Source organism: Ahaetulla prasina, chromosome 4, assembly GCF_028640845.1.
Source record: "Ahaetulla prasina isolate Xishuangbanna chromosome 4, ASM2864084v1, whole genome shotgun sequence".
NCBI classification, from domain to species: Eukaryota; Metazoa; Chordata; class Lepidosauria; order Squamata; family Colubridae; genus Ahaetulla; species Ahaetulla prasina.
In genome coordinates this window covers 141504546-141519343 of record NC_080542.1, presented here as the reverse complement: position 1 = coordinate 141519343, position 14798 = coordinate 141504546, and the positions used below count along the sequence as shown (strand labels likewise).

Here is a 14798-nt window from a genome sequence, read left to right as displayed (position 1 = left end):
ATTGCTCCGCCCAACTGGCTGGGAGTCCCGCCTCCCTCCTCCGCCCCCCCACCCCGTCTTCCTCCTACTCGCGCTCGTGGGATGCACACGCTCCCCCCCCCCTCGCTATTGATTTTTTCCCCGATGCTTCAGCTATTGGCCGCGGAAGCGTGAGAAGGGCGGGGTCGGGAAGGATGCTGCCTTTTGATTGGTAAGCGGCGGCAAGGGCGGGGCTGCCCGGGGACAGAAGGGCGTGTGTGCCACTCATGCATGCTTTCATATAGGACTCATTGTCAAAATGTTCACAATGCCAACGGTGGGCGGGGCTGCTGGAATTCGCGGGGAAATGGAGGCGCCGGTTCAGAGCCTGTTTCCTAAACAGGACTATGAATAGTGGTGGTTTTTCGTACGCCTTATTTTCAGTGTAAACTAGTATTTCTCAGCCGTGGCAACTTTTAAGATGTGTGAACTTCGATTTCCAAAATTTCCCAGCTAATAGGCTTGCTGACACTTTTGGGGAGTTGCAGTTTGCTCATTTTAAAAAGTCGCTGAGCTGGCTGTAGAATTCTGGGAATTGAAGTCCAGAAAACATTAAAATGGTCAAAGTTACAAGAAAAAGAGCTTTAGAATGCCGTGGAAATGTCCTCATTTGAAAATCTTCCTTTTTCAGGATGAAGGCTGTGCTTTTCCCCGGAAAAGCAAACTCCAAAAACTATGCGGATTTGCTTTTTATTTAATGTTATTAGAATGAAGCCAATTACACAGTAGTAAAGCTTCCTGAGCATTAAGCTTCTGTCATATTAAGGCTGACTAGTTGGTGTAACCTTCTGTAATCTAGGACTTTTGGTAGTTGTATGCTGTAAGGGACAAGGTAATTAGTTCTAAAAAAAAATCCCTTGAGGGAAGAAGCAGAATAACATTTCTTTCTGCTTGCAGATTTGGATGGGAAAAAGGCAACTGAAACACAGGGAGCCCTATTTATGAACCACAGTTGGGACCAGAATTTCTATTGCTAAGCAAGTGAGTTGCACCACATTTTACAACTTTTTTAGCCACAGTTGTTAAGTGAATCATTGGCGTCATTAACTGAATAGTGTGGTTGTTATCTGGCTTCCCCCATTGAGTTCTCTTGTTGGAAGCTGGCTGGGAAGATTGCAAATGGCAAACATGCGACTCTGGGGCACTGCTGGTTGCCTAGTGCCAGAATTTTGATCAGGTGAATGTGGAGATGCTGCAGTGGATGTTAGTCTGAGGATCAGTTGTGACTTTTTTCAGTGCCACTGTAATTTTGAAGTCACTAAATGAATGGTAGTAGGTTAAGAATTTTTACATGCACTCTGCTCCCCAACAATTCTCCTTCATTTACTGATAAGAGATGCCTATACTATGTTATGAGATGTTCTTTTTGGAGAGTAGGAATACATCTCCTGAACTTGCAATCCCAGGTGAAAGAAAAGAGATTAGGCACAACCTTTCAAATGCTTTTAAGGTTTGGTTCCCTGAACACCGCTGCCCCCCCTGCATTTTGTGCCCTTGTTAACAGCACATCGCAGTGAAAACATACACGTTCTCTCTTGGCCGGCCTTTAAGCAAACAGCATTCTGAGCAAAATGTCAGAAGAGGGGGGTAGTGGTGGAGAAAGAAACATTTGTTCAAAATCACTGCACTGTAAATTGTTCTCCATTTCCTGTGAAGAAAGGCTGCTTCAAAATGTCACTTGGATTGTACTACAGTGACGATTTCAGGAAAGCAGAGATTGGTGAGTCTAGTGTTGACTTTATGGCAGATGCAAAAAAGTCCCAAAAAAGACTGGACTGCTTTGTAACTTCTCAGCCTGCTTCCCAGGAACAGTTATTTTTAAATGTTTCAGATTCTTTTGTCTGAAAAGCGGCTAAATGTCCAGAGACTGGAACAATGGGGACAAAATAATGGAGAATGAGTTTGTTCTGCATTATTTAATACAGAGGTGCATAGACCAACAGGTCACCCATGCTATCCACTATCATCTGCAAGAAACCAGGAACCAGGATAGAGTTCAAAAGCTCTGAGTTTATTCCATGCAACTATACACAAGAATCTGATGTACCAACAGTCAAGGCAAATTAGCGCCAGATAAGAGTCAACAAACTTCAAGGGTGGATGGACTTTCAGGGGCATAGAGACTCCAGAATGATGATAAATTTGACCCTGCCCTTGGGCTCAGCCTGGTCATCTTCTACATTCACCCCAAAGATATAAAAATATCTACATTCACCCCAAAGATATTACAATAATTAATTAAACAAATTTACATGGCCATTCAACTCATAAATGACTCCAAATAGCTCACATCATTTAAAAAAATCACAATATAAACGCGTGTTAAAAATTATACCCCACCCACGGCATCAGCCACACAATTAAATCAACTATTTATTTGGCTTCACCTCCATTACATGGTCTCTAGTATCGCTGACCAAACCACATTTTAGGGCCTTTTGGAAAAGGAACATTTAGTATTATATTTTTATGAAATTTTATTTGTATAGTTTTTCCTTTCTAATATTGTAAGTTGCCCAGTTATCTGGTGGTAAGATAAATAAGCAAGCAAACAAACAAACACACACCAACTGGGAGCCAACTGTTCCTCAGGTGGAATGATCTTCCATAGGGAAAGGGCCATCACTGAGAAGGCCCCTTTGTTTGGCAGTCCCACCAGAGCAGGGATCTCCAACCTTGGCAATTTTTAAGACTTGGTGGACTTCAACTCCCAGAATTCCCCAGCAAAGCTGGCTGGGGAATTCTGGGAGTTGAAGTCCACCAAGGCTTAAAATTGCCAACGTTGGAGACCCCTGCACCAGAGGTACATACCTAATCGATGGGACTTGTAACGTATCTTGACTTCTTGTCCTAGTGGGACAGGTGGATGTAATAGCAGTTGGTACTTTGTTTTGGTAAAAAATAAAGGGCCATTTGCAAGCTTCAGTGAGCAATCAGGGGCTTTCTCCGATAGCAGAGATCCTAGTCCCTGTTGTTATGAGAGATGGACAACAGAGATTGGGGATCTATTCCAATCAATGCACACAGAAAGAGGCAAGCTGCATGAAGAGTTGCACATCTTTGAGGGCAATGGAGATATAATTGTGAGCAAGAAGTAGGAGTGTCTGTGAGATACTGTCAGAAAAATCAAGATGTCCGTCAAAATAATGCAATAAAAGCTCTGAACATGTGGATTTTAAAAACGCATGTAAAAATGGGGGGAGCTTTGATTGCACCATTGTGGCCATCATCTTGATCATAACCTATGAGAGACCCTGGAATGGAATTGGGAGTTCATATCCCTGCAAAATCAGAATTGCTCACAAGATCTGTAGAAATTCCAACTGATCAGATCAAAACTCCAGGGACAGATCAAATCAGCTCTGAAAAGCAAGGTCAAAATTTGCAAGGTACAAAAGAGCCAGGTCCTGGATCTAAACGCAGCACCATCTTGCAGATTTTGATCTATTTCCTGTACATAAAATTGAAGCAATGTGATTTGCAATGTTCTCTGCTGGGTAACATACTACTTGTCTACCTTTAGACCAGTGTTTCTCAACAATGTTAAGATATGTGGACTTCAGTACAGAAACCCCCAGCCAACCTGCTGCTGGGCATTTGTCCACATATATTCAAGCCATCAAGGTTGGATAAAGGGAAATAAACAGAAGTGAGAATGTACGTCTCTTCTTTACATCCACTTTTCTCTATTTTCTTCCTCCACGTATACACGCATACTTTTCTCTCGCCCATAGCCCGAGGTTGGTTTCCAAACTGCTCTATCGCCATCTAGCGGTGGTTCCTCATACAGCCCAGCATCGAGAATTCTGGCCTCTAGGTCTCAAGATGTTGAAGATGGAGAGGGGACTCCCCTTGATCCAGCCTGCAGGGGATCTGCATGCAGGATGGAGCTGCTTTTCTTCCCTCAGAGGCAATCACATCGGGTTTTTCTGCTCGGCGAGTTGCATACTCAGCTCAGTAGCTCCAACATTTAATATATATATTTAATATACATGGTGTTTAAAAAAACAAAAAACAAACCAGACGCATGCGCAGTTAGCAGATGAAGCCGGGACAGGTGCAACGCAGAGTAGGCAGAACGCAGCTGGTAGGCATAGATTCAGCAAACCAGGAGGTTTAATCCGGCTGCGACCCCTTCATAAACCGACCCTGCTTCTCCTCACGTTTCTTTTAATAATGGTAGTTTTACAACTTTTCTCTTTACTGCATGCGGGTGTATATTGTATCTTGAGTGTACACACCACGGGGAGTAAAAATGTAGGCTCTGTTGATAAAAAACATATTTTCAGTCTTGATTCAATGAATGAACCATTCATGTGCTGAAAATACAATCATGTTTGAATATGTTGCTGGGATTAGTTTTTGCTTAATTTTTAAATTCAAATTTCTCAATCTTGGCAGGTTTAAGATATGTGGACTTCAACTACCAGAATTCCCTTGCCAGCCTCTTGAAGTATTCTGGGAACTGAAGTCCATACATATGAAAGTTATCAAGTTTGAGCATAATATAGAATATTAAATTTTTAGCACTTGCCAGATTGTTTATTGCTTAAAAGAATCCAGCCATAGAATAGAGGATAAACTTGAAAGACATCAGCCTAAAAATTCCAGGCACTGTTTTACTGATAGCAAGGTAGCATTTTTTAAAGGAGACACTGAAGAGATCTGTATTGAAGGATCTGCCTAGAATGGGCATGAAAATGGCAAAAGTAGTTAATGGGAAAAAAAGTTACATACATATTTGCTGAGTTACTGGTGAATGACCAAGAAAGCAATACTTGCTGGAGAAAAAAGCAATGGCAAATGATTGGTGTCATGAGGAAAGGAGCAGAAACAGACTAGTTGACAATTTGAAGGCTGTACTTGCTTCAGGTCATCATACCCTGAGAAAGGAATGTTGGAGTTGGTGCAAATGAGTTTGAAGAATTCTCCTATGAAAAAGATTACATTGTGGAATAAAATGTTCTCACCAGCAAATTGTTTACATCTGCACATCTCAGTTTGAATTCTGCCTTTATTTAAGGAGAGCATGGTCAAACAGGGCAAATGGGTCTTTTTTCCAGAATATTTTCTTCCATCAGTGTACATATTTAGTCTGTATAATTTTAAAAGTTAATCTAAAAGCTGAGCATCTGTTCAACAAAATTAAGCAAGCTTTAACTAGTCTGAAATCTGCCTGCCTTTCAAGAGGTTGTTTAACAATAGGCAGTTAGGCAATGTAAAATTTCCCTCATTCGGTATTTTAGAAAAATCCTGACAATTTTTTAAAAATTATGAACTAACCCTGTAGGTAAATTTGCGTTTCCATGTGTTTTGGACTTCAAATTTTCTATTTTTTAAAAAACACCAGCTGGGAAACTAATGTAAATTTTACAGAACTGTTCAAAATGAGCATCATGTGACCAGACCTGAAGAAGCCACAGATTTCCCTAATCTCATTACTCCAGGAATCATGGATCCCAGATTTTGGACACTTTCTGTCCGAACCATTTGGACCACTTGAGGTACCTTGGTTCAAAAATTGTTGTCTTATGATGCCTCATTTTGCCCAGTTAAAGCTTATAGGAAAAAGTTTTAGTAGTAGATAGATTTCTAGCACTATATTCTTACCTTCTCGCAACTTAAATTCAACATACCTTATTCATTTAGAATACCACTATATGATTTCTATTTTGTGGACAAACAAAACATGTTGGGTAACAATATATTTAATAAACAATTTCTCAACCTTTTGTGTAATGCATCTGTAAAGATGGCTTCTATCACCTGTTTCAGTAATGAAAGATTTGCTTCTTACATATGAATCAATGCTTTATTAATGAATATGGTGAAGTTTAACTATCCACCAAAGATGTGTAAAAATTGCAGAAATAAAAATAAATAAAGCTGCTTTTAATCAGTTTTGTTTTACCATCTCTCTTCAGAATGTAACATTTAGAAACACACAGTTGTAATTAAAGTTTAAAGTAATCTACTGATATTTAAATTACAGCTTTTAGAACAAATCTAATGATAACTGAAATTGATTTGGTTTTAGGCTTAGCAACTTGAATTTTCAAATACAGTGTCTTGTTTCGCAGAGCAAGTTCTTTTACTATGATGGGCAATAGTGATGACATATTGTTGGCTTTTTGACATAAGGCACTCTGATATGAATATGCCATACACTTGCCTTATGTCTGAGATCTGTTGCTGACCAGTGACTTGCATCAGATTAAAACATAACATTAAATGCTATTCTTTTCCAGTGCATTTGAGATGGATATCAGATGAAATCTTTTGGCAAACATGTTGAAATGCAAGCCTGCATTGAATACAGAAGCTTTTTGTCATGCTGCTTGTTTTGCGACAGTCACTGGGAAATAATAGACTATCCATCACTTAGCCTAATACACACACATTCTCATCATCACTTGACTCTTCTCTACTGCCATCAATGTTCTTGAGACAAAGATGACCCAGCCACTTTATTCAAATTATTCTTTCCAAGGTGATTCTGTTCAAAGCAGTCATTCAGTTCCACTCTCCTTTTGCCGGGCGCCTGTTAATAAATAGCAAATAGATAAATCTCTGGCATCTCTGTGTAGCAAGTGTGTATTTTCCCATTTACAGCTTGCTTTCTCATGGTTTCCCTTAAAATATATTTCTCTTGTGGTGTATTATGTATAGGATTATTTCCCCTCTTTTTTATTCCTATTGTATGTACTTCACAAAATTAGTTACTTTAGTGTTTCATGCTATTCCCTGTAAGAAATACAGACTGCGGCTATCAAAATCTGAGCCCATTTCAAGATAATACCACGCTTACACCACAGGGCTAAGGATTTCTGCACAGATGTACTAGGCCCAGCAGTGTCTAGTTCATATCGTTGCTACTCACACCTTTGCTCTTCCTATATAAAGGCTTATATACATTCAGAAAGTATTCAGACCCCCTTCACTTTTGTCAGATTTGTTATGCTGCAGCCTGATTCTACAGCTGAAATTCATTTTTTTCTCATTAATCTACACTCAGTACCTCATAAGGACAAAGAGAAAACAGAACTTTAGAAATGTCTGTCAATTTATTAAAAAGAAAAAACTGAAATAGCACATTGGCATAACTATTCAGATCCTTTGCAATAACATTTGATTGTTGCTGATGTGTTTCTACACCTTGATTTGGAGCCAACCTATGTTAAATTGGTTGGGCATGATGATGGGCCTCTGGTGGCTCAACAGGCTAATGCAGCCTGTTATTAACAGCAACTGCTTGCAATATTGCAGGTTCTAGTCCCACCAGGCCCAAGGTTGACTCAGCCTTCCATCCTTTATAAGATAGGTAAAATGAGGACCCAGATTGTTGGGGGCAATAAGTTGACTTTGTATATAATATACAGATGGATGAAGACTATTGCTTAACACAGTGTAAGCCGCCCTGAGTCTTTGGAGAAGGGCGGGATATAAATGCAAATAAATAAATAAATAAATAAATAAATTTGGAAAGGCACACATTCTCACAGCTGAGAATGCATACTGTAGCAGAGCAAAAGCCATGAGGTTAAAGGAACTGCCTACAGAGCTCAGAGACAGGATTATTGCAAGGCACAGATCTGGGGAAGGCTACAATAAAATTTCTGCTGCACTGAAGGTTCCTAACAGCACAATGGCTTCCATACTTCTCAAATGGAAGAAGTTTGATACAATCAGGTCTCTTCCATGAGCTGGTCACCCAATCAAAGCAATTGCCGGAGAAGAGCCTTACCATGTTATCCCAAAAATAAGATCCTGTCTTATATTTTTTGAACTCTGAAATAAGTGCTTGGCCTTATTGCCATGCACTCAAAAGCCCGATTGGGCTTATTATCTGGGATGGCTTATTTTGGGGGAAACAGGGTAGAAAGATGACCAAGAAGCTAATGGTCACGCTGATTCAGGTCCAGAGATCCTGTGTGGAGATGGGACAGAGTTCCAGAAGGACAACCACCATTACAGCCCTCCACCGATTAGGGCTTTATGACACAGTAGCTAGACGGAAGCCTCTCCTCAGTGCAAAACACATGAAAGCCTGCTTGGAGTTTGTAAAAAAGCACTTGAAGGACTCTCAGACTGTGAGGAACAAGATTTGCTGGTCTGATGAAACCAAGATTGAACTGTTTGGCCTCAATTCTAAATGTTATATCTCAAGGAAACCAGGTACCAGTCATCATTTTCCCAATACCAACCCAACAATGAAGCATGGTGGCAATGGTGATATCTGAACCGGTTTACTAATGGTTTGCTGGCTGCGCCCATGTGCAATGTGCACCAAAAAGGAGGTGTGCACGCACAGTGCACGGCAAAAGGGTATGCGGTAAGTAGAACAGCACACGTGGTATGTGTGTGTAAGAGGTTGTAAAAAATTGCTTTTAAAAGTAAAAAAAAAGCCTCTGACGATCAGGCAGCTGGGATCGTCAAGAGTCTTTTAAAAGCATTTTTTACAACCTCTTCCACCGAAGAGGTTGTAGAAAAAATGCTTTTAAAAGTTTAAAAAAGGCTCTGATGATCGCATGGCTCAGCTGGGCATGGGGGGGGGGGAACAGGGATTTTTGCTACCAGTTCTCTGAACCATCTGCCGCCATCGCTACCAGACTGGCCGATCCGGGAGCATTTCATCTCTACAGGGCGGCAATTTGTGGGGGTATTTTTCAGGGCAGGGACTGGGAGACTGGACAGGATTAAGGAAAAGCTGAATGGAGTATAGTACAGGGGTATCTTCAATGAAAACTTGTTCCATAGCACTCAGGATCTCAGATTGGGCCAAAAGTTCATCTTCCAACATGACAACAATCCTAAACACACAGCCAAGACAACATAGGAATGGCTTAGGGACAATCTGTGAATATCCTAGAGTGGCCCAGCCAAAAACTTGACTTGAACTCTACTGAACATCTCTGGAGGGATCTGAAAATGGCTGTCCACCAACGGTGACCATCCAACCTGACTGAGCTTGAGAGGATTTGCAAAGAACAATGACAGAAAATCCCCCAATCCAGGTGTGCAAAGCTTGTTGCATCATACCCGAAAAGATTCAATGCTGTAATTGCTGCCAAAGGTGTTTCAACAAAGTACTGAGTGAAAGATCTGAATACTTATGCCAAAGTGATAGTCAGTTTTTTCTTTCTAATAAATTTACAGACATTTTTAAGATTCTATTTTCACTTTGGCATTATGGGGTATTCAGTATAGATTAATGAGGGAAAAATGAATTTCAACAAGTGTAGAGTGAGGCTTCAGCATAACAAAATTGATAAAAGTAAAGGAGGTCTGAACACTATCTGAATGCACTGTATATGCCAAGCCTCTAATATACTCAATGGATTAAAACATCAACTTTCAACTTCATAATTTACTTCAAAATCTCTTATGTATTATGTCAAAAATCTTTTTACACATATTTAGATCAACTGGAATATTTCTAGTTTACAATATACTTAAACTTCTAGTACAATCAACTTCTAGTGCAGCTAATATATTAATGTGTTTTATTTATTTTAAATTTTTTCTGTTAAGACTGAATCAGGACTCTGTAAATGTCAAAGGTACTTAACAATAATAATTTTCTTGTTCACTTGTAATGTTTAAGAAATCTCAGTGTACAAACTGCATGTAAGAACATACTCACCCATATTATTTTTTAAGATTTTTTAAATCCTGCCTTTCTTATATGTTTATAAATAAGTCAAAACGGCAAACATCAAGATTGCTCAACTTGTGAAGTGGGGGACATATAAACTTAATAAAAATAAACTTACCTAATACTTATTCCTCCTCCTATTTTTCCCTACAGTAGCCCTGTGATGTGAGCTGGGCTGAGTGATTGGTCCAAAGTCACCTACTTGGTTTTCACGCCTAAGGCAGGACTAGAACTCACCTAGTATCTAGCTTGGTAGGACTAGAACTCACCTGGTATCTTAACCACTGGAGGATCACTGGATTCTAAACATAGAACTTAGCCAATTAGAAATTGGAAATGAGATTCCTACTTTTATAACTGCATCTGGACCAAGTTTTAAGGATTTTTTTTTTAAAGTTGGAGGATTATATTTAAAGCATATGCTGGTTTAAAATGAATTATTACTACATTTGAGAGGCACATGCATAAAAATATCCTTATTGTCTTCAATTTCAATGGTCCTTTCATAGTCTGCCTATGTTTTAGAAGTTGTTATAAAGATAAAAGCAATGTAAAATATTTGTGGTGTTGGTAGAGAAAATGCTTACTAGTCAAATGGGGAACTCATACCTGTTGGTGTCAGCACTAATGCTTGGAGGATGTCAGAGAGGGAGATGATACCAACAATAGTATCAGTTTCATTCACAACCACTAACCGATGAACCTGCAATGCACAATGCACATAACAGTAATAGCTGTCCATTGTCCTCATAAGCACAAAAAAAAAAAAAAAAAAGAATATTCAGGTTAAGAGACAATTGAATTATTTTATATAGAGGAATGCTCAGTTCCCAAATCAAATTAATGTGAACATTTTAAGCACTTTGTTTTCCAAAATACATTTAACTAGAAGATTCTTGATAAAAGTTATAATTAAATACTGAAATGTAATCTAACAAGGAACAGGCTAAAGCCAACAAGTCTATTTTTATGATAAAAGTGAAGTGTAATGTTACCATTTTCAAACATAAACTATATTTAAAATTAGAACCTAATAAAAGCTTCATTCTAATTGCATGTTTTTATAATTTATGCTCCAAACAGTATAGTATGATAGCGATTTCCCAGCAAACATTTTGAGTAGCTAACCTATATGTCATGTATTATTTTTGAAGATCATGAGATTTGACAGCTATACTATATATGACAGCAAAAACTAATTTATGTGTAACCTTACCAAATTATGAGTGTGTGTGTATGTGTATGTAAATTTCCATGTTTTACCTTTAGCTAACTGAATACAGGTATAGCCAATAGGAGGACAGGAGAGACAAAGGAAGGCAATGTGAGTAAACTCAAGCAGACAAACAAGTCTCCATCTTATATGCAGGGTCTGAAGGCTGCATAGTCTATATCGGAAAGCAACCATTCACTCTGTGCACTGGGGTAAGGAGTTAACTGCTTGGGGAAATCAAGTATCTAGTCCTACTTAATAGACTTCAATCCAATCTGTAGTATTAGGTTAAAATCTGGATATTACAGAAGTCAAGAGATGAATAAGCCTTCTGCATCTACATTCTGGTTTTTTTTCCTTTATGTGAGATGGGAAATTAATCAGAAGGCCATATTAATCATAGCTTGCCACTGACCAAGCTCACATTTTGTACTAAGCCATTATTATGCTTATTTGCTTTTGGCTTAGCATAAATTGTGTACATAGCCATAATAGTTTGAACAACTATGAGCAAAAAGGCCATTTCTGGCATTTCCAACAAACCATAACCAGAAATCCTAGTCATGTAGAATTAGTAATGGTATTTTTGAATACAGGCATTAGGTATGAATATGGGAACTCCAATTAGCAAAGATACATGGAGTTCTTGGTGCTCTCAGATCCTGGCTCCAAGAACTTTACAGTTTTATCTTGAATTACCAATATTCTCTTCTATTAGTCAAGATATGAAAATCACTTTAAACTCAAATAATGTAAATTGGATTCTTTGTAAGCCATTCCTTGTTTTTCTGGATCAAACATTGCTTTTACATAAAACAAACTGCGATTTGTGATTCTACTGAATCTTTTGGGTTGTTCTGCAGCTTCAGAAATTGGAGTAAAAGAACTATATTGTCAATTACAATATGAAAGTTCACAAGGTTCTATTATATTATTCGTATTACAGGTAGTGCTTAGTCTCTAAACAATTGTTTGCTATTAAAAGGGCAATGAAAAGCTGTATATTCAATCCTTGCATTTATAACCTCTATAGATTTGTAAAGCAAAGGAAAGCTAAAGGAAGATCATAAGCAGAGTTGCAACTGCTTCATTTAATGAACAAGTTGCCGGTCCCACCTTGTAACTCCCAAAACAAGGACTCCCTGTATTTAACAGCTATATGAAACCAATAGGCAGATGATCTTTTTCACTCCTCTTCACATCATTTAATCCAAGTGAGGGTCTTACAGAACTTATCTAGATCAACATGTTATACCATTTCTAATGCTCTAGTAACTTACAGTTCAGGTTTACTGCAAATGAATTGTGTTTGAGATTTAAAAATGGTCTCAAAATTTCTGTTGCTCAGTATTTGATAACAATAGCATCAACTGGAAATGGTCAGAGTATCAAGGGAAAGACATTCATTTGATTAAAAAGGCAAACAGATTATCATTTCTGCAGGGCATTTCAAGAAATATTATCCTTCGGAAAAATAAAATGCTATGACAGTGATAAATGATCCTACCTAGCATTCCTACTTTAAATGGAATCTTAAGGGCCACTAATTCCCCATTCCTACAATAAAGGTGGTATTTTACCACAGAAATGGGGAATCTATGGTCTTCTAGATATAATGAATTTCAACTCCCAGCATTGCCTTGTTAGCCAGGCCATGCTGTTAAATTTCAACAACAACTTGAAGGGCCCTGATTTCCCACCCCTGTAAACTACTCTTCTTGCTACCATTTCCTTATTTTGTGTCCATTTTAGGAAATATTGTGAATTGAAAAGGACTGATAAAAGAAAGGGTGGGCACTCTGTCAAAAAGTAAGCACACAGAATCAAGTCAAGGTTTTTCAACAATGGAGGACAGAGGTGAACCACCTACCGGCCAGGCAATTTAGAGCTCCTCTTCTCTTGTATTTGAACAGTCATACCCACCTGATACAAATGGGGAACACAGGAAAGAAACAAAAAAAGGGGGGAAATTCTATTTTTATAGTGTTTATCTTATATTGGTGATATTTTACGTAGGAATATTATGATGAATGGGTTCAATTTGTCTACCACTTCTGCACAGATTTAATTAAGTAATCTTTCTTTTCAAGTTTGGTAACTTTCTTACACAAATGGGCTCCTGAATAATATATAACTATAATTAATTTGTTTGTTAATTTATCTTTCTTTGCTGTAAAAACTCAAAAAAGCATACATAGTACTCCCTACTCTTTTTGCTTGACTCTTGACTTCTTTGTAATTTGTTTCTGTCTTCATTTGGCCACAGAGCAAAATATTTCAAGGCCATTGCTGATTTTAGTTGTATAGAAAATAATTCAGAACACTTTGGGGCTTTTTTCTAATTATATTTTGAAAAGATGGTGGTTGGAGGAAGAGAATTGGAAAAAGAAACCATGAGCTTAGATAAGCAATGACTAGCTATATGGGAAGATTACCCATGCATTCTCAAAATCCAGCCAAATACTACTTGGAAAAAGCAGAAAGCAGTAAAATTTTAGGATACATGAATGTGTATGCTAGAATGAAATGGCATACTTTTCTAGCCTGGCCCTCTTGTCTGCAAGTGAATCAAACTTGCAATCAAAGCAAAGCAAAGAACAGCTTTACCCTGCAGAAGATATGCAGTGTTTTGAGGGTACATCCCAATTATCCCTTATTTAGCATAGACTGCTGATTGCTAAAAAAGTGAGAAGTTGAACAGTTTCTTCTTATTCACTTTTTTAAGCTATTTTAATTATCACATAGAGGTGTGTTAACAGAACGTTTCTATCATGCTGTTCTCACATATCTTCAACACAATCCTAGCAGTTCTTAAATGTTTTGATGGTTTAATCCATTCACATCAACAAACTTTTTCTAAACTATCTATATTTACATAGCAATATCACTTTGAAATCTCAATGAAAGTGGCATACTTAATTAGGAAATTTAACAATCCTTACAAATAAGTGTAAAAAGCAAAATTAGCATAATAAATTTATTGCATTTTTAAAAAGTGGCTGGAATAAGTTTTTAATGAATTTTGTATTATATCATGATATTCTTATACTGTTACCATCTGTATACTCTCTGGAAAAATCTCATATGCAGTGCTGTTCAGAAAACTACTGTGCCCCCCTCCAAAATTCTCACCTCAGCTTTAACTATGCGATCCACAATTGTCTCCAGTGTTTCCAGCTTATTACATTTCACAACACCTTCAAAATACTGAGAGCGATGTTGGAGAGCTTGTGTCACTGTGATATCTAAGTTATTATAAGTTTTTTCAGCAGCAAGATTCTAGAAAAAAAAGGCAGTTACAGATGAGTCAATTCCACTTTTTATGCACAGCCAACAAATTTCATTATTTTACTCCAGAAGCGTAATCCACATGTTGTGATTTAACTAATGGAAAAAAGCGAAGTAGACAAACCTGTATGTGCTGCCATAATACTACCATACATATTTTGGATTAATTGGATGCAAGAAAAGAGTGTTTTGGTTAAAAACAATGGATACTACACATTAGTGGTACTTAATTTTTAACTTTCTAAAGTTAAAAACAGAGGTGGGGGTAAGGGATATGGAGAACAGTATGATTGCTTGCCCGTCTCAACTATTTCCCTTTTCTTTCACTTTGTCCCAGCATTCTCATTAACGACAATTAGCAAGCCCTATCTAACTATGGTAGCAAATTATGGATATGAGCTCCACATAATTTTGAATTCAAAAGGGGCAATGATCACAAAAATAGAAAAAAGCAGAAAAAGTAACGAAATACTTCTAATTTAATACCTTTGATTTTAAGGCAGGATAGTACTGTTTCATCTGAAGCATGGTATGATACTATAAACTATTGTTCAGTAGTTCTTTCCTCAACCAGGAATTTTATTCCCACTTTTTATAAAGTATCCATGGAATACTTTATTTTTT

General features: G+C 37.8%; 1 protein-coding gene and 1 long non-coding RNA gene across 7 annotated transcripts in view; one reads left to right on the top strand and one right to left on the bottom strand.

The window, feature by feature from the left end:
• The first annotated feature begins 18 nt into the window (after positions 1-18).
• LOC131198747 (uncharacterized) lies at positions 19-4696 on the top strand. The gene is made up of 3 exons (XR_009155150.1): positions 19-190; positions 916-999; positions 3753-4696. It is a non-coding gene; the product is annotated as an uncharacterized LOC131198747 (long non-coding RNA).
• Positions 4697-6250: 1554 nt separating this feature from the next.
• The window catches only part of PRKAG2 (protein kinase AMP-activated non-catalytic subunit gamma 2), a 285727-nt gene continuing 277179 nt past the window's right edge, over positions 6251-14798 (bottom strand). For all 6 annotated transcript variants that reach the window (XM_058183747.1, XM_058183748.1, XM_058183746.1 and 3 more), the window contains 3 exons: positions 14019-14165; positions 10283-10376; positions 6251-6559 (listed from right to left, as the gene is read on the bottom strand). In XM_058183747.1, coding sequence (XP_058039730.1) covers positions 6528-6559; positions 10283-10376; positions 14019-14165 — 273 coding nt within the window. In that variant the 3' untranslated portion in view covers positions 6251-6527. The remainder of the gene's footprint in view (positions 6560-10282; positions 10377-14018; positions 14166-14798) is intronic.